At 45.4% G+C, this 20,350-nt stretch overlaps 1 protein-coding gene across 1 annotated transcript in view; it reads right to left on the reverse strand.

Annotated features, from left to right (window-relative positions):
• Positions 1-20,350, reverse strand: part of NPEPPS (aminopeptidase puromycin sensitive) — a 1,690,513-nt gene that overhangs the window by 415,045 nt on the left and 1,255,118 nt on the right. The window contains exon 15 of the mRNA XM_069634659.1: positions 1,420-1,559. Coding sequence (XP_069490760.1) covers positions 1,420-1,559 — 140 coding nt within the window. The remainder of the gene's footprint in view (positions 1-1,419; positions 1,560-20,350) is intronic.

Raw genomic sequence — 20,350 nt, forward strand, 5'->3', positions numbered from 1 at the left:
GGACCTGAGTGGCCTTACAGTGTGATGTATGTTTAGTTTTCTTCTGAGGAACTCTGCACCTTGGTCGTGGATTGCTCTGTGGGTTATGCACACTGATTTGAACTTGATCCGCTGTTTGATGGGTAGCCAGTGTAGCGTTTTCAGTGCTGGTGTGATGTGTTCTCTTCTAGGTAGTTTAAGGACCAGTCTGGCCGCTGCATTTTGTATGCATTTGGAGTTTATTTAGCAGGCGTTGACCCGCAAACGCATCCACATCAAACGCACTAAACCCAGGGCCATGCTGGTCAGACTCTTTGCCCCTTCCCCCTCCACCCCATCTCTACACCTCTGTTTGTATGCATGTATGACCTAAATGTACTAGGACCAGTTAGTTCATCTGTATCCCTCCCTCTGCCACCGTCTCCCGCTCCTGAGCTATGTCTCAACTGTTCCACTTCATGCACTTGCACTAGGAGAAATGTCGCAAGGACTAGTATGCTAGTTTCTCTGTTTATATCATTTATATCATTTGGAATCTTCAAGGCCTAAGAATGATCATTGTATTCCCTTGTTTTCCTTCCCGCCTTGAAGCACTTTAGCTGTGTATAATAAGCGCTATACAAATAAACAAAAAGGCTATTCACAACACGAAAAACAACTTCTAGAATCAAAAAGCGCAACCCCTCCAACCAAAAAGAAATGGCTAGCTCTGCTGACTAAAACATGTACTGCTGAGCACGCATTCTATTGACTAATGGCCAGTGTGACACAGGCAGAAACATTTTGGGAATTGGTTGACTCAGTACTCTAGTTATGGCTGTTTTGCAGCTTGATACACCAATCCAGTTCAGGAGCTAACCGATGCAGACACACTGATGGCCATTTTAATGTGTTTCTAATTCATTTTCTTTTGAAACTGTGTTAATAGACCATGCCATACTGAGGGAGGATGATATGCAGATGACAGATCACTGTGGGGGGTTGACGATTTCTATGGATTAGCCATGCCTTATGTCCTTTATCTTTTGCTAACTGGGCGATGCAGGAACCGGTTCCATGATCGCGCTACACAAATGTATCATCCTACTGACATCATTTTTGTTTATGTTGATTTGATGCTCACTGTGATATCGAATGGAGTCTGTATATGTAACTATCCAGATCTGTAAATTGAATATCTCTCTAAATAAAAATATTTAATCCAAACAAAACAAAAAAGAAGCAGTAAATGTACCAAAGATAATCTGCTGCATTAACATATCCATTAAGACAAGACTGCAGCAGAGTAAGCATACAGCAAGCAGAAGAGCATAGAGGAAGAGGGTGGTTTCAGCTGCCGGCATGCAAGGCAGAGGGGAAGCTACAGGTTTACACACCACCACCCATTTCCTAGCATGCCATGCCATCTAACGTCGCCATAAAAGTCGCTCTTTCACTTACCTTGACCCATTGATCTGGCTGAACATCCTTTAAAACTACAGTAAGTTTTGGCTTGTCCATCAGCACTTGTTCTTTAGCAACAGTGGGATTTTCACTCGTACAAAAACTGATCGGTACCATCCACTGCGGTTGTTCCTTCCCTAAAAAACAAAACCACGAATGGAGAAAATCCTGTTTTAGTGATGCACAACAGCACATAAATGGGTCAATGAAATAGAAACAAGTGCAAACCTTTAAATTGGCATAAACAAGCTAAAAAACAATGGCCTGGAAGCTTTCCCAGAGCTGTGCCAGAATTCACAACCATCCATCATCACATGTTTTGGTCAAACTTTAAACTGGCATTCGCAAATGGCAAGTATGGGGTAACAAAAGCAATATCAAGGTCAGTTAGTAACACCTGTGAAGTGGCGTGTGACTGGGCACCTCCTCTTGCACGCACGTTATGTTTTAGTGCTTATTTTATTCTTTTTATAGTTCAATATTTTTATTTTCACAACAAATAAGAGCATAACATAGCGTTAATCAATTAAATGTACACTTAACCATTCAAAATCTGAACATATTAAATAATTGATCACTATTTCTAAAAAACAAATCTAAGAAAAAGAATAAAAGTATAGGAGGAAGGAAAAAGAAAGAGTAAAGAAGAAAGGGAAAATAGAGAGTGTCGAAGCCAAGAACCAAAACATTACATTTGAAATCACTTTTGTAGCAAACATGAAAATATCATGCAACCATTGCATAAAATATTAAATAAGCATACCCAACAGCAACGTTCAAAGCCAGAGACACACTTATTCGAATTAAAGTCCGGCTTCATCCATAGACATAAAGAAAGCTGCTCCATATGTCCCAGAACGTATCAATTTCATCTGTGTTTTTGTAAATGGCATTTCTCATATGTTGAAACAGTTTAAGTTCCTCCACCCACTCATCGATATTAAAAGAATTACTTGATTTCCAGGACCTCAATATCAACTTTTTAGCAATCATGCATGCGCGTAGCAACCATACATTCCTGCCAACGGTGATTTCATCCAACAAAGATATATCATCTAGAACCAACAAAGAAGCATTTATGGGGCTCATAATGTTCAAGAATAAGCCTAATCTCTCAAATACTCGCTCCCAGAAACGCAATGTCTTTGGACAAAACCAAATCAAGTGACTGAGGGAACCTCTTGAACCCTTACATTTTCAGCAGATATCGCTGTTCAAAAGCTGCCTTCTAAATAACTTTTCTGGTGTCCAGTAGGCTCTGAAGAGTAACTTTGTTTGGGATGCTCCAAGGCCCCAATCCCAACTCACCAGACAAGTGCTTTCACAACACCTCCGCCAGCATCTCAAGTCAACATCTTCCCCATCTCTTCTGCCCAGATTTCTGGTAACCTCAGATCGCCTTTTTGATGAGCTTTTATGATTCCGTACATGGTAGCTGCAGGGTGTGAAGCACTCAAGCATATCTCTAGAGCTGTCCAGGCGGCACTCTGAGTAGTCGACTGCGGCACATCAACCAGGCAGAAACAATGATCTTCAGCTTCCTGTATTCAGCAAATGAACAGTCTGCCATCTCATATATCTGACCTAGTTGTGTGTACGGGATCCAACTGCCTCCCTCAAACAAATCTTTAATGTATTTTATACCAGCCATAAACCACTCCGTCCAAAAGAGGGTCCTTCCTTGGTATTTCAAAGCTGGGTTATGCCATATGGAGGCATCTGGGTACAAATAGGGATCTGTACTCATACAATTTGAGAGTTCTCACCAGCAATCCTGCAAGAATGAAGTCAGTGGGTTGGTCCCTCTTGATTTACCTTACTTAGTAGTTCTTAAGGCTTTGGGGTCCAGTTGAGAGACCGCACCACACTCCCATGATAAGAATTTAGACTGTTCATTGTTTGAGTCGGTGATCCTGCACAGGTGGCGAGTGGAGGATGATAAATGGTAGTCCAAGAAGTTAGGCAAATTCATTCCCCCATGCTTTAATGGGGGTTGAAGTTTCCAAATTGTGAGCCTCAGTGGTTTCCCATTCCAAATAACATTTTGTATGATTCTATTGATCTCTTTAAAAATGTTTCTTGGTACCTTAATTGGGAGCATGGACAAAATGTAATTTATCCATGGTGCCAGATTCATTTTTATACATTTTCTTTTCCCACAAGTTGACAAATTCAAATAATCCCACCTTTCCAAATCTGATTTGAGTTTCGGGAGGATTAATGCAAAATGTATTGTTGGTATTTATTGTTGGTAACTTCACCACATCCGCTCCAATTCAGATGCCTAGATATTTCATTTTTTCCACACACCACCTAAACTGAAATTGAGCACATGCGTGTCGTTGACAGTTTATTGATTGGGAGGAGTTATGATTTACTCCAGTTAATCTTATAGCCTGAGACCGTGGAGAAATACTGAATCTCTCGAAATACGTGAGAAATACAAACAGTAGGGTCCTGAAGGGAAACTAACAAATAATCTGCGTATAGCCAAATCGAGTTATTTCGACCACTTCCAATAATAGATTGAAGGTTCATATCCACTCATAAGCTAATTGCCAGTGTTTCTATAGACAACATAAACAGAAGAGATGAGAGCGGGCAGCCCTGCCTTATGCCTCGAAGTTCAAATGCATCAGAAATAAGGCCGTTCATTAGTACACTTGCAGATGGGTTTTTGTATAATAATTTAACCCAACGTTGAAAGTCTTGCCCAAAGTTCTTTTTTTCTAGGCACGTGAACAAGAAGTCCCATTCCACACGATCAAATGCTTTTTCAGCGTCTAGCGAGATAACTGCATTGGCAACAGGCTGATTGTGTCCTTTTTCAATGGTCAACAACAGGCCGCTCATGTTATCCACTACAGCCCTTCCAGAGACAAAACCTACTTGATTTTCATGTATCAAAGTTGAAATAACTTGGTCCAATCAAATAGCCAGGACTTTAGCAAAGATTTTACAGTCGCTGTTTATCAGACTGGTCGGTCTAAAATTTTTACATCTGGTAGCAGATCTGTCTTTTTTTCTAAAGATCATAATTAATGCATGCCTCATCGTATCTGGTAGTGAGCCGGCCTCAAATGCATCAAAAACTTTGCACGAGCGCAGCAGTGCAGATTCAGGAACAGCTTTATAGAATTCAATATGTAGTCCATCTATACCAGGCGACTTACCTACAGTCAACTTTGAGATCGCCTGTTCAATATCCTCTATTTCCACTCTTCCCTCAAGGCTTGCCACTTCATCTGCTGACAGACGAGACAAGTTATGTAATTCAAGAAATCTTTCAATCTCTACCTTATCACAGTCCAATTAACTTTGTGTCTGCAATACTGTTCTGTTCCTTGTACTGCCAGTTCGCCTGGCTGACGGTGCCTGGCCTCGCAGTAAACCGAGGCCTGTGCTTGATCACTGCTGAGCATTTCTTTTTTTTTCTTTCCCGCATTCGCAGACAGAGGTCAGTCTGTTGTCACTGCCCATTGGCATTGTGGCCGGATTGGCTACAGTAATATGTCCCCTTATATTGTGAAACCACGTTGACAGAGCAGCAGTCCAGCACTGCGGGAGTGAGCCCGTCACGATGAAGTTGTGCCAAAGATAAGCCCGTCTGGGCCCGTCTGGCTAAGAACATGCCCGAGGGTCTTACTTCTTTGACTGCTTCAAAGCGTACATTGAAAGCTATTTAGGAACTCGCACCTTCAGGTACAGTGTTCCCAGAGAACTTTGCTAAAGTTATTTTTACTAGCTGTGCTTATGAGAAGGATGGGCATTTCTTGTTTGGAGCCTTTTTAATTAATGTGCACTCTTGTTGCTCATGTGGCATATATCCACAAGTTTCTGTGCGGACACTCTGCAGATGTCTTGTGCCTGACAGACGGTGCTTACAGAAACATCTGCGCCAGCTCTGATGCAGGCGCTCTCGGATGCGTATAGTATTATCCATCTTGACTGGGTCTCGCACCAACCTGGAGGCGATGCAGCAATTATTTTTAAAACCAATCTTATTTTCTACTATCCCTCTGCCCCACAGTGTGAAAATTGAAGCTCTTTGAGTGTGATTCACCGTATCTGCCTCCTCTCTACATTTTCAATTTGTGCATCACCCTCGTGGCTCATAGTATGGTTTTCTGAACCCATTTTTAGATCTTGTGGCATTGCTACAAGTGAAGTTCTCTAACCTAGTAGTTCTCAGTGATTTTAATATTAGGTTCAATCCCTGCATGTCCTGGTTCTTTGAGTCACTATTGGATCTTGGTCTTAACTAGTTCGTTCATGGCCCTACTCATGTGTTAAGCAATATTTTAGATCTCATTCTCTCAGTGGACTCCTGTATTCTGGTTTGATCTGTTAGGCAGGTTATCTGGTCCATTCACTGCTCAGTGCCTTTTTTCAGTGCAGTTTCCAGTACCTTTATCTAAACCTCACGCGGTTGCTATCATGAGGTGCAACTGGAGCTCTGCAGCTTGATGCGGTCTACGATTAATGATGGGTGTAATAGCTGTCCCATGATTGATCTGTTTTTTCTATCTCAGACACTGAGCTCTATGGCTGACCAAGCCACCCCTTTGAAGTTTACTAGACCTCAGGCGTCCTTCAAAGCCAACGTTCTCAGATGAGCTTAAAGCAGCAGGCCTTAAACTAAGGAAAGCTGAACATAAGTGGCGCCTTTTCTACAAGACCTGCAGAGAGGACGGCTTTTCCCCAGCTTATCAAAGACTATCATGCAGCCATTCGGGATGCAAAACAAGTTTCCTTTACCCATAAAGTTGAGATGGCTCTGAATCAGTCTAAAGAGCTGTTTAGTGGTTAAATCTCTCTCTTCCACCACGCTCTGTATGCATAGAGTGGTGCCCACTCAAACACACTGCAACCAGCCATCTGATATGTTAGTTACAGAATGTGTTGACATACATAACGTTTAGATCTTAACCACACTGAGGTGTCGTTGTGCTTGAGCGATGCTTGCCAGCTGTGAGAGTGGATGAACAGCAACTGGATTAAGCTCAATTGGGGAAAGACAGAGGTTCTGGTGGTTGGTTCTCCTCCGAATCCTGCCCTATGGACCCCTCCTTTCTGGCCTTCTGTTATGGGAGACTTTCCTATGCCAGTGATGGTGGTTACGAACTTGGGTGTCTACCTTTCCTTGTCACTCTCAATGGTCCCTCAGGTTAGTGCGGTCTGCAAGACTGGGCCATTTTCATCTTGAAGTGCTCGGCAAGTGTTGCCCTTTCTGCCCAGTAATTTACAAATCTTGGTAGACGCCTCGCTAGTCTGTATGCTTGATCCACCAGGCATACCATCGCCAGGGGAGTGATTTTCTTCAATATAAGTTTGCTCCCTATCTTCCGAGGTGGACTCTTCAATATGGCAGTGCTTTCTTAGTCTCAGTCCCTAAATTGTCATTCTAGGATTGCGGGCGGTGCATTAATTGCCACTGGCAAGTTGTGGAAGGATCTGCCTGTTACTCTCAGGTGTATTCAGAACCACCTTGAATTCAGGCGCTCACTAAAGACACTTCTATTCTAGGTTACTGTTGTGCCTTGTCCCGGCACTGTTCCTCCTAGCACCAAGATGCCCTTGGGTGAACATGCGCTATACAAATTTAGCCAACATAACCATTAGTGGGACCAAAGGCCCCCAGAACTAAACCATTTACTCTAAGGATTGTTTGAGCTCAAGTTATGAATGATGACTGGTGAAATAAAATCACAAGTTTAAAACCCTAATTTCAAAGAGCTAAGGCAAGTACACTTTTCTATTTGGTTAAAAATAAATACACACACAACCACCACATTAACTCATTAGGGAGCACATGTCACTAATATCTGGGAGTTTATTTTTATCCTCATATTATGCAAGGATAATTATGCAAGAATACAGAGCTTTGTAAGCTACCTCGATCGGACCCGGACACACCAAAAGGGCTAAGTGCATTAGTCCACAATCACCCATTTTTCCTGCTCTTGCATTAGTAAAAGTAGCATTTTACCATGATGGGCGTCATTGAAAGTGTAATAAGAAAGTGATTTTTTTCTTAGGCATGCTGTTTTCCAGCTGAAAGGCACAATAGTGAATTCAAAATAGCAATTCCTACATATGAAGCTTCAGAAGCAGGGAAAAAGGAGATAGGCAAGCATTACACAAGGAAAAGGGACACTGTAAACGTGGGCAAGTAGGAAAGGAGTCAATGCTTCCTTTTGATCCTCTATTTATTGCTTTCTCTTATAACAGAGTTGTCATTGCCTTAATATCTCATTGATAGAATTACTCTGTGATAGGTTCTCAAGTTAACTTCCTCATCTCTGGTAGCTTCTAGAGGAGTGGTCTCCCCAAAGGTGTTCTTCCTCTTTCAACTTCAGGTTTCCAGGGAACTGGACCTGAGGCTCTTCCTCAATATACCCAGACACACCACTCTGGTTCTTTCACACCTCTGTCCGTGGTTCTCTGTCATTCCATTGCCAGGGAGTTTTCTGCTGAGTTTTCTGCTGCTGAATTTTGTTTGAAAAAAAAGTGTTCGCCAATCCTCCCCCCTCCCAGTTTTTTACTACCCATTCCCCACATCCAGCTACCCCTTATCTCCGGCGGCAAGGGAACTCAGTGAAAAAAACACTGGCAATGAATGAACGTTGAACCCAGTCTGACTCCTGCAGGAAGAGAAAAATTACCAACCTGTTTAGGTACCCATCTCCCACCACCACCCCCACTTACTCATTTTAACCCTCTGCTCATCGCCTCATTGAGTCTTTTCCAATTCCTCCCCTTTCGGACCCTACAGGTACAATCCCGACTTCGCCCTTGATCAGGAGGAGGACTATCTCCCCCCCCCCACCTTTGTTTTCCCATCTGGGTTATTTGCATTTCTTAAACATTAACATTGGGACTTCCAACATTGTCCCTTAAGCCCGCCCTCCCTTCCCTCACCCTACCCCACCGGCCAGTTCGTAGTGGTGCGTACTTGTTCCCTCAGAGTCCGACTAGTTTATTTAAACCTGTCCAATATTCTTATTTTGTGCAGACACCATTGTAGCATAAAGTCACTTTGTAGGTATTCTAGCGTCATTCCCCAGTCTGTTATGAAGCTCTGGCGTGCTCCTTGAATGTTATAATAATAATTTAGCATTTATATAGCGCTACAAACCCTTGGGTATCTGAGCGCTGCTTATTATTACCCACGGTGTGTGGTGCTCATTTATCGACCGCGGAAGGATGAAAGGCTGAGTTTGGCCCTGCCGGGATTCGAACCTGCGTCAGCAGGCTCTGCACGGATGTCAAAGCGAGCACTCCTACTCGCTGTGCTATCGGACCGGCATACGTTATACGCTCCATTGCTATATGCTGCCATACCCTCTGTAGCCATTCAAGGTTGGATGGTGGTGTTTCCGGTTTCCATTTTTGAGCTATGGCTAGCCATGCGGCCACTAGTAGTCCCATAAAGTTTCTTTTTTGCGTCTTTGACATTGTTCTATCCCGGGGGTCCCACATTCCACCCATCCAGACCTCTTCTCCTATGTCATCTGTTCCCGTGATTATTTTCTGCATTTGGCTTCTTACCTCTGACCAGAAGCCTTGAAGGTTTGGGCATTCCCACCATATGTGTCTCCAGCCACCTTCCTCGTTGCAGCCTCTCCAGCATGTGTTTTGCGACGTGCTGTACATTCTGTGCAGTCTTTCTTGTGTGTAATGCCATTGAATCATTATTGTCCATGTTTCTCTTGTCTGGATTGCCCGTGTCCATTTGGGGGTTATTTGCCATACATATGTCCATTGTTCTCTCGAGATTTCCCTTCCCAATGTTTTTTCCCCATCTTTTCATATATTGCCATTTCGTTTCTTCTGGCTGGGTATTTAGGAATCTGTACATTGTCGAGACAAATTTCCTATCTCCTGGTTGTGACATGATGTATGATTCGAATGGGGTTAATGCTCTTGTTCCCGCCTGTGTTATTCTTGGGGATGATAGCCAGTGGTGCAATTGTTCATACTTATATTTATCTGTTTCAGTGAGACCAAGAATATCCCGGCATTTTGCAAACGTCCTAATTTGCTGATTTTCGAACATATCCCCCACCTTTGTACATTCTGCTTTTATCCATTTCTGAAATGCCCATTTTTCTGTGCCCGGGTGGAATTCGGGGTTCTCGAATAGCGGCATAAAGGGGGCCGGATTTATCGTCAATGTTCCTTTTTTTGTTGCCCTATTCCAAATTTCTAGTGTGGTGTTCAGGACCTCGCTTATGCGGATATTTGGGTGTCTATGTTCCGGTCTTAGCCATAGCAGTTGACGCATGTTTGTCACAGCCACTGCCCTATCCTGTGCTTCCCATAGCTTCTCGGACCTGTTTGGGATCCATTCTCTCAGGACCCACATCTGTGCCGCCTAGTAGTATTTTTCTGAAATGTGGTAATGCCATGCCTCCCATAGACTTTGGAGCTTTGAGTGCGATATTGGATAGTCTCTGAGTTTTGTTTTGCCAGATGTATTTGGATATCATCTTGGAGAGTGATTTGAAAAAGGAGGGTGGGATTCGTATGGGAAGTGCCTGGAAGTAATACAATAGTCTGGGCAATATTGTCATTTTTATGACTGTTATCCTGCCCCACCATGTTATTGAAAGTGGGTTTCATTTTTCTAGGTCTTTTTTCACTTGTTCTAAGAGGGTCAGATAGTTCCCTCCATATAGGCCTTTGATGGTATCTATCAGCGTGACGCCCAGGTACCTTACCCCCTCTTTCGCCACACGTAGGTGGAGTTCTCTTGCTCTCGTGTGGATTTCCTGTTTGTCTCCGTGTAACACCATTATCTCCGATATTTGTTGATCTTTAGTCCAGAGATCTTCCTATATTCATCTATGGTTTGCACAAGAATGGGCAATGTTTCTTCCGGGTCCGCCAGGGCCACCCACCATCATGTCATCTGCGTATGCCGCTGTTTTATGGGTTATGCCTCCCACTGATATGCCTTTGATATCAAATGTTTCTCTTATTTTCACTAACAGTGGCTCTAGAAATACTGCATACACTAGGGGGGAGAGGTGACAACCCTGCTTTGTGCCCCTTTCTATCTTGATCATATCTGATAGCTCTCCGTTCACTGCTATTCTGGCCGAGGGTGTTTTGTAGTTGGCCCGTATCATTTTTAGATATGTATCGCCCATGCCCATTTTCTCCATGATTCGAAACAGTAGGGACCACTCCACTCGATTGAATGCTTTTTCCCGCGTCTAGTGCCAGTACCGCTGCTGGAGTTTTGGTGATTCCCACTTTCGCTATCAGGTGGATGATCCGCCTGATATTGTCATGTGTTGTGCTGTTGGTGACAAATCCGGATTGGTCCTGGTGTATCAGTTTAGGGAGGAGTGGTGTGAGTCTATTGGCTAGGATTTTTGTGTACAGTTTGCCATCCAAATTTATTAGGGCTATGGGACGATCCGAGCTTGGATTCTCCAGGTCTTTCCATTTTTGGTGAAAGACTAGGATTTTTGCTTCATTCATGGAGCTTGTGATGTTAGCTTTACCCTTAAATGTATTATAGAAATCTGTCAGGATCGGCGTGAGGGTTCCGGCATAGGTTTTGTAAAATGCGGCTGTGTAGCCGTCCGGTCCTGGGGCTTTGTTTTTCGGGATTTCTCTAATTGCTTTAGTTACATCTTCCATCGTAATTGGTGCATTGAGCAGCTGTTTCTCCTCTGAAATACTTGGGAGGGTTAGATTCTTTAGGTACATTGCCTGGTCCACTTTTGGTTTATCTGTTGTGTATAGCTTTTGGATAGTATTCTTTGAATAATTCTTTTATGTCTTTCAATTGCGTTTTCCTCTGATCATGCTCATCCCTCGGCGCCTGTACCATATGGTTTTGTTGTTTGCCTTTCAATTGTCTTGCCAGGAGCTTGTCCGCCTTGTTTGCTTTCATTGCTTACCAATGTTTCAGGTGTAGTAGTTGGTTCTCTGCTCTTTTTATTCTGATGGATTCTAGCTGGCCCTCTATGTGTCTATAGGCCCTCTTCAATTTCAGGGAGTGGTGGTTTGACATTTCCTGAGTTATTTTCGCTAAGTTGTCTTCCAGCTCTTCTTCCCATTTCCAGGATTGTCTGTCCTTTGAGTGCGATCATCCGTCCTCGCATTACCGCTTTGAATGCTTCCTATATTGTAGATTTTGTCACTTCTGGCATCATTTTGTTCGAAGTATTCTGTTATTTGTTGTCTGATCGTCCCCCGCATTACTGGTTCTTGTAGGACTTCCCGTGGTAGTGTCTATCGCCATAAGACTGATTGTTTGCGGCATGTGGGGAGTGTTATGCTCAGCGGTGCTTGATCTGATAGGGATGTTGGTCCCTTCCCTATATCCTTTATCTCCCCTACTAGACGTGCCGAGGCCCACACAGTCTATCCTTGAGCTCGTGTCATGTACATGGGAGTGGTACGTGAATCCCGGGGTCGTGCCCCTGATGCTCCGCCATAAACCTTCTAGCGCCAGTTTCCCCATGGTGTTCATCAGCGTTTGCGTAGGGGTTCCCTGATGTGTCATTTTTGGGTTTGATCGCTCTTCTCTGGGGTCCCATGCTAGGTTGAAATCTCCTGCTAATTTAATCTTCCCTTTAGCAAAGTTTTCCAATTTGTTCAGAGTATCTTTTATTAATCCGTCCTGGCTAGTGTTTGGAGCATATAGTGTGGTGAGTGTTAGCCTGCGGGTTTCAATTTGGATGTTTGCAAACAGATATCTTCCTTGTTTATCCACTTGAGTTTCTTGGATTTGCACATTGAGAGTGTTTGCAAAATGCTATTAGGACCCCCTTCATTTTTTCCCCATCGTTAGCTTGTATTATTTGTTTGTAGTTTTTCAAGTGGAGTTTCCCTTTGTCTTTCTTCTTTACATGTCTCTCTTGAAGCATTATTACATCGTACTTCTCTTTCTGTAGGTAGTGTTCTACTTTTTTCCTCTTCACTGGGGAGTTTAATCCTCGAATGTTATATGTTAAGATTTTCAGCCCCATCGTGCTATGTATGGTTCCTTGCTCTCTTGGCTCTGTCGGGTGGAAATTGTGTAGCAATTGTCTGTGCCGGTGGTTTCCCTTCGCCCCCTTTGTATTTGTCCCTTATTGTAGCCCCCAACTGGCTTTCCCCTCCCACCCCCCCCAGTAAATGCCCTGAGGAGGGCACAATGGTCTATGTTCGCTCAGGCGTGTCGCCTTGTGCTTGGTGCCCTCTGGAACTCTCAGGGATAACTTTGAAGGGAGTCCTAAACCCTTCATCATGACCTCTGTGGTGTCCGGGTCGTCCCTCCCTCTTCCCTCCCATCTTCTGTTCTGGCGATCTCTCTCTCCACCTCCTTCGTCGGATAGAATTGTTGTGTTATCTTATCACGGACGTTTGTCTGATATTTCATTTGAGATATTCGGTCATCTATTTCCTTTTGCTAGGGCGTCTCACCCGTCTATTGATTGTCTGCCATTCCCACTGGATTCATCTTCCTGCTTGGTACCGTTCCGCTGGCCTGTGATGGCTCATTTTCCTGCTCTTGCAGGTTCAGTAGTCTCAATCCCTCTTCTTTTATCGTTATTCTTTTTGTGTTCCTTCCCACATGAACAGGAGCCCGAAGGGGAATGTCCACTTGTATCTGATCTGACGAGATAACAATTCCTTCGTCACCTGGGTCATCTCCCGTCTCTTTTGAAGTGTTGACTGTGCTATATCTTGAAACAGGTATATGTCTTTCCCATTCATTCTTATATGGTCCACTGACCTTGCCTTCCTGAGAATGTATTCTTTTTGGGAGTATATGGCGAGTGCCGCCAAGACGTCCCGGGGGCGGGCACCCTGGGGCTGTTCTCCTCCTCGGACCCACTCTGTGAATTCGGTCTATTGGGACTTCCTCTTCGTCCGTCTGGTTTACGATGTCTGAATACCTGCTGCACCATCCCCTTCAGGTCTTTATCTTCCACTGTGTCTGACATATTTTTAATTCTTATATTTGATCTTCTTGATCGATTTTCCGAATCTTCACAATGAATTTTCAGATTGTGTGTTAAGCGGACTAGATGTTCCTGTGTTTCTGCGCCTTGCTGTGTCTCTTCCTCCATGTTCTGTACCACTTTCTCGAGGGTGTCCATTCTTTCTCCTAGCCCTGCCTCTTCTGTTTTTAATTCTTGGACCACCGCCTTAAATGCACTTTTCATTGACTAATTGTGTATGCATTGTGTCCATGAATTGTGCCTGGAATTCACCAAACCAGGTTTTCACGTCTTCTTTCGTGACCATGTTTTCTGAGGGGGATTCCGTGTCTGTTCCTGTGTTCTGTTCTTTTTGGGATTTGACTCTCTCTGGGTGTCCTTTATCTGCTCCTCAGAGTTGGACCAGATTCTGATCTTGCTTTGCCTGCGCGGTTTGTTGAGTCGGCTGGTTTTGTTTCCGCCTGGATTTTGACATTAGTGCCCCCCTTATGTTGCTTTCCGGGCTTTCGTTTTCTCCTGTGTCTTCCTGCTGGTGGGTAATCCTAGCTTCGCCAGCCCCCGGTGCTGTCAGTGGCTCTAGTCTGGAAGCTGGGTATCTGGGGTTTCTCATCTTGTCCCCCTCCTGTTTGGCGGTCCATCCTACTAATTTCCCCCCTCTGGGTGGTGGTATGAGTACTCTGCTTTTCCTCTATGGAGTCTGTCCCAGCAAGGTGTTTCCTTTTTCATTTTGGATGAGGTTCCCCCAGTCTCTCATGCCCTTTTACTTCTCTTGTTTTGCCGTATTCTGTTCGTGGGGCTGACTGATTTTGCTGGCAGAGGTGTGTCTCCTGCACCAATGGAGTCTGGTTCGTGGGGGGCACCTGTCGTGTTGGGGGGGCTTATCAGGCCGTTGTAGACATCTGGCTCTCCTCTCCCTTGTGTTGCGGTGATCCGCTTCTGTGGGTGGATGCTTTTGTTTTTGGGGAGGGGGTCCTCCTTGCTCACGCGCCAGACAGGCTTCCCTTTTATATATTCTTATCTCCCTGGGGGGTTCCCCTTCCCGGTAATGGGAGGCTCCACTCTGTGCTTCTTGGCGGGTTGCTGGCCGGGCCCTGCCTCCTCCGCTGCCTCCTCCGCTCGTCCCTCCGATCGGGGTTGGAGAGGGGAGGGGCCGCTCCAAGTTGCGGGGCTAACCTCCTTTATCCCCATTCTGCTGTGGTCCCTGGGGGGGCTTCCTTCGTTGTCCTGCTGCCTTTGCGGTTCTCCCGCGCTGCGTGCCTTTCCCCCCCGAGGGGCCTGCGGCGTATCCTGGAGGTTCTTCCCTCTCTCTGGGCTCTGTTCCACGGCGGCGGTTATCGCTGCTCTCTGGTGCCGCGTGTCCTCGTGGGCGAGTGTCAACTCCTCTCTCCTTTCTCGGTGAGCCTCCGCTTTGTTGGCCGGTTCGTCCGGTGCCCCTTCTGTGGGGCTTCTTGCTTCAGACTCTGCAGTCCCGCTTGCGATTCTCCGATGTGGCCGCGTCTCTATGGAGTTTCTTTCTTTTGCCGGTTACCGCGCTCAGACCGCTTCAATTCTCTGTGTTCCGACCTGCTGAAGATCCTCTCTGAACTAATCATACTGTTTTATTTTGGGAGATCGCGCTCTGTTATGCTTGCTGATGCGTTACGGGAGGGGAGACGGAGCCCTGCTCACACACGTCTTCCCTCCACGGCTGCCATCTTGAAGTCAGCCTCTTCCCCCCTTTTTGTCCTTTGTGGAGAACGAGGATCCTGGCCCCGGGCCCTCTATGTGTCTTCTCCCAGTCTGCCTGGTCTCGACATGCGGAACACTGAGGCAGAAACATCTGCCTCCAGAACTCCACCATGCTTTCCCCACCTTTCGCAGTTGTCTCGCTGCTGCAGCTGGTGACGTGTCTACTCACTCAGTGCTCCTCTCGCTGACAATTGGCTCCGCCATCTCCCCTCCAGATGGTTGTGACTGCGGTGCCACTGCACCTACAACCGCCCCTGGACTCCTTGTGCTGGCGGTTCCTTACTGGGATTTGCCCACGGCTCGCCAGTCTCTTAAAAGGCAGTAGAGCTGCAGAATTCCATCATGATCGGTACAAAAACCTGAAGCCAGTTATTTCAGAGGATAGACGATCTAAAACCCCTTAAATCCTTTACAATGTAACCACCTAATTTACAATTTAAACATTTCATTCAACCAGGGAGATTGTGTATTCAAGAAAGATGATCAGGATCGGGAACTAGGATTACAAGTAAGTTGTCCATGATGGGATCGTCATTGATGTTCAGAAACACGTGAAGAGCCAGCCCTTCCTCTACAATGCAGAGGTAAAACAGCGCAAGGTGTAAACAAAAATACAAATGAAATAAAAAAGATAGAACATTTTAACATGTAACCAAGAGCAAGGAAAAAGGCAAAGAGCTGCGCCCCAACAGCCAACCAATTTTATTTTATTAAGGATGACAGTTAAGACAACATTTCTATTTTTGGGATCCTTTGCCACTTTTTAGGGCCCCTCATCCTATCGCTTCTGTTCCTTTATGTATTTGGATTGCCAGCTTATTTTTGGTAGCTTTTTCCTCGACACACACACCATACCTCCGACTCCCTGTGGCAGTGCAGCGGGAGACTGGTGGTGGCTGACTACCCACTGTGGACAAGGGTAGTGCTGCCAGCATGGACAGAGAAAAACACTTCAGCTATAGGGAAAACGATTCAGCCCCCTTCACAACTGAGTAGCAATACAACCGAAATAGCACAGTGGAAGAATTCTTACCTCTCACTTAAAGAGACTTTGATTCAATTCATCATTAAGGACGTTGGGTAAAATGAATTTAAATTAATCAAATAGAAACTCCAAAACCACAAGGATATGGTGAAATAAAAGCTTATTGAGCAGAGCAAGAGAAACACAGAGCCATACCTACCCTGGAAGAGCAAACCACAAACTGGAAAAAAGCCCTTGGACAGTACGGCTGATTGGAACACTAAATTGACTGAACCGATATTTGAACTGAATTCAACCTTCGGGTATATCTGCTCACTCTGCACTCATTTATTGAAATCTCACTTGTGGATTTGCAATCTCTCCTGGTACCATAAAGCATACCCAAGCCTTAATCCAAGTTATTGAGTATAGTTGAGTACCAGAACCTGGCGCTAGTCAGCAAATGGTATATCAATGACACATCAAAGATATATGTACAAGATTGCCTTTATTGTATGTATTGCCCTTATGTCGATGCGTGTTTGACACAGGGATTACCGGATGTAATTGGCGGATGTTGCAGCCACTGCTCGCAGAGAGGCTGCAGCTGGAGCTAGCTTAGCACGTTTTCCTCGTCCACCGCGAGTGGCCTTTCTTTGGCCCCTTTGACTGGCCATCCCTCTCCCCTTTCCATATGAGGTGCAATAACGATAGGATTGTCCCCTCCATGATTGCCCTTGTGCACTAAAAAAGGCTGAGGTTGCCTAATAGCAGCTCCTAAAGATGTGGCCGCTGCTTTTGAGGTCTGCAACCTCTCAAGGCTCTCGTCAGCCTTGTTGCCAAAAAGGTGAGACCCGTCAAAAGGCATGTTCCGAAGACGGTTCTGCACGTCTGGTGCAAAACCCGACTTCCGTAACCACGCAAACCTGCGCATTACCGTGCTAGTGCCCATGGACCTGCTTACACTATCCGCAGTGTCCAACCCAGATTGAAGGGATTCCTGCATGACTTCCTTTCCATCTCTAACAATGGCTAGGAAACCTTCCCTTTCTTCCCCTTCTGGTATGTGCTCCGCTGCCATTGCGATGCACTCCCACAGAATGAACAAAATAGTTGCCAAGGCACATGTGGAGTTGGCAGATTTTAATGCCATGCTCCCGGCTGAAAATACCTTCTGTGCCCAACCATCCACACGTTTATCGTCCCTGTCTGGAGGGATAGACTGGTACGCAAGTTTGTTGGAAGCTGTGGCTGCCTGTATGACCAGACTCTCGGGAGTTGGATGTTTTGACAGATAGCCGGGGTCGCTACTGGCTGGGCGGTATTTTGATGCGAGGGACTTATTTACCAGAGGAAATCCAGAGTTTCCCAATTCTTGGCCACCATGTTTTGTAAGGCTACATGAAAAGGTAGTACTGGGTCTTCAGTGGGACCATGGTCCAATATGTCTGTTAAATCGTCTTGGACGAATTGGGCTGGTGGTCTAGCCCATCCCAAGTAATCTACCATCTTGGTCATTAACTGACGGTAAGATGGACTGGCATGCTCTCCTGGATCTGGTCTACCAAAGTCATTCTCAGGAGAAGTGTCAATGCCACTTGCATTATGTAAAGACTCCACCAAATCCCTCATTTTGCTTTCCTCTGAGATCAAGCATTCTGGGACATTTGGGGTGCCATATTCCAATCCAAAAGGTACATTTTCCTCATCGGATCTCTCCTGTTCCTCAAAAATTGAGGTCAGGGATTTGAAAAACTCCTTCCTAGGGAGAGGCTTGAAAACCTTCTCTGGGAGAGGAGGAAGAGGTGTAGTACATGTTTTGTAACTTTCTCCTCCTCTTTTTCTGGTTTCCCTGGCTTGGCTGAAGCCTTTGGCGCCGAGGGTTTCGGCGTCGACGACATAGTGGTCGTCGACAGGGTCTGCTTCGAGGGCATCAAGGCAGTCTTCGATGATTTTCCCTTCGAGGTGTGATAGGTCTCGGACGGCGTCAGTGACCTCGAGCGGTTTGGCTCGACTCGAGCGTTTATCGCTCGGCGTCCTGGAAGGTTCCCTATCCTTCCTTTTACGATCACCCGGGCTCAAGGGCGCGTGAGTGTCGGAGCGATGACGCTCCCGGCCGGCTTCCGAAGAAGGCGCGGACCGAGGCTTCGCCTTCTCAAACACCTCCATCATTTTGACCCTGAATGCTTCCCACTCTTCGGAAGACAAATTTTTTGTGGGGCATTTCATCCTTTTCGGAGACTCGTCTGACGACGAGGTGGAGGGAGACCTGTGGCGTTGTTTCTTCGATTTTTTTGACGAAGAGCGATGAGAATCGCTTCTGGATTTAGATCGATGCCTTTCGCGTCGAGGAGATTTCTCCTCATGGGGTCTCGACTCGACGCTAGAGGCTTTTTGATCCTTCCGACCTACCTGTAGCTTTCCTCTTCCTCGCAAGGCCTTCCACGTCATCGCCTCACACATAACAGGCCTCCATGTCGTGGCCTTCTCCGAGGCACCACAAACACTCGCGGTGCAGGTCCGTGATCAACATTTTTGAGCCACACGACTTGCATTTCTTGAAACCCGATCTCGGGGTCGTGGTCAGCGTTGATGACAACGACATTTCTTATTATATTATATTTCTTCACAGAACTCGAGGCGCGACGAATGTCCGAAGCAACGTAACTGCAGAAAACCCGATGAAGTCACCCTCGACGGAGTCCTTTGAGGGACCATCGACGACCGACACACGGCGCCCTCTGCCGAAAAAATTTGCGAAGAGCAACAAAGCTGGATGGAATACATCTAAGATGAGGAATATGTGGAATATGTTGGAGGACACAATCCACTCGAAATGCATATACCAGGAGAACACTCATACTCTTTGGTAGGACAATAAGTTAAGCGCACTCGTGGCACCGAGCCTATGAGCATGTTGCATGCATTTTTGGCAACCACTTTAAGAGGCTTTAGCCAACACTGCACATTAGTAATCACTGATAACTTGGCCAGTGGCTAAGAAGGGAATGGGAATGGTGCAATAGGTGTGCATTTAAGTTGTACCAGCAACACTGAATACAAGATTAATAGAAAAAGTTGTGTATTTATCTGGCTGGAAATGAAGTTGCTAATACTTCTGGAGAATGCTTCTCTTCCCGACAATACTCCCCATGTCTTCCTTTGAATTGTACATATGATCTTTTGCATTATGTTTTTGTTGCAAATAGATTTACTTTATTTGGAATGTGTCAACTTCACTCATCCAATTGGTTTTCATTTATTTTTTAATGTTACCTTTCTTTTTTACTGTCTACAATTATTTTTCTTTTGACAGATTGGTCCACTTTTACTTTACGTGCTTATGATTTTTCTAATATGTCAGTGTATAGCTTGTTTGGGTAACTTAAACATACCTAGTGAAATAGTTCTCCGTTTTGAAAAAGACCTAAGCACGGTCCATATTTGAATTGATTGGGGTGACCACCCTGGGAGGCCCATGATATAAGCACTACTTCCACCAATGGGCAAGCCGGACAGTTCAGCCAGTTGGAAGTTGGCTAGTGGAGAAAGAACTGTATAAAGGGAGACTCAGTTCAGTTGCATATTGCCACAGCTGGGGACTGGTTCCCGGTCTCGCTGGTTTGGGGAAACAGTGATGAAGAAGACTGAAGAAGTGGAAGGAAGGCTGACTTGTGGCTGATAGTTACCCTGCTCTGCTGAAGAGGAAAACCTGAGCAAGTTGAACCTCAGATCAATGAGCCCAGAGGAGCTGGAAGAAAGGCAGACCCTCTGCTAGTCTATTGAAGGGGCTGCACAACCGCAAGTTACTAGCCAAGAAAGGACTGGACAGCCTGACTAGTCCAGGAGGAGCAAGTTGTAAGAAGAGGTGAACCTAGTTCAAAGGAGTTGCATAAGAGTCATGCCCTGCTGCTCCGAGTTCAAGATAACCCACGGGAGGGGTCAGGAGTGAAGATACCCCAACAAGGGGGAAAAAAAAAGTCAAGAGACCATAGGAGAGGGGAAGAGAAAGAAGATCTTTTGAGAGGGGGAACGAGAGTGAAGAGACCCCAGGAGAGTGGAGTGAGAGTGAAGACACCCTGGAGCAGGGATACAGGAGAAACATACCCAGAGTGGAAAGAAAGGGTGTGAAGTCCAAGAGTGGAAACTGAAACCCTGCAGTGGTGTAAACAAGTAATGAAAACAGCACCCAGAAGTAGGAAGAAAGAGAAACTGAAATAACCAAGTAAGACTTTCTTTGAAAATACATCTGGAACCCTTAGCCATTACACCGGCACCTAAATACATT

The sequence above is a fragment of the Ambystoma mexicanum genome, chromosome 13, assembly GCF_040938575.1.
Source record: "Ambystoma mexicanum isolate Mex_15411 chromosome 13, UKY_AmexF1_1, whole genome shotgun sequence".
Lineage (NCBI taxonomy): Eukaryota > Metazoa > Chordata > Amphibia > Caudata > Ambystomatidae > Ambystoma > Ambystoma mexicanum.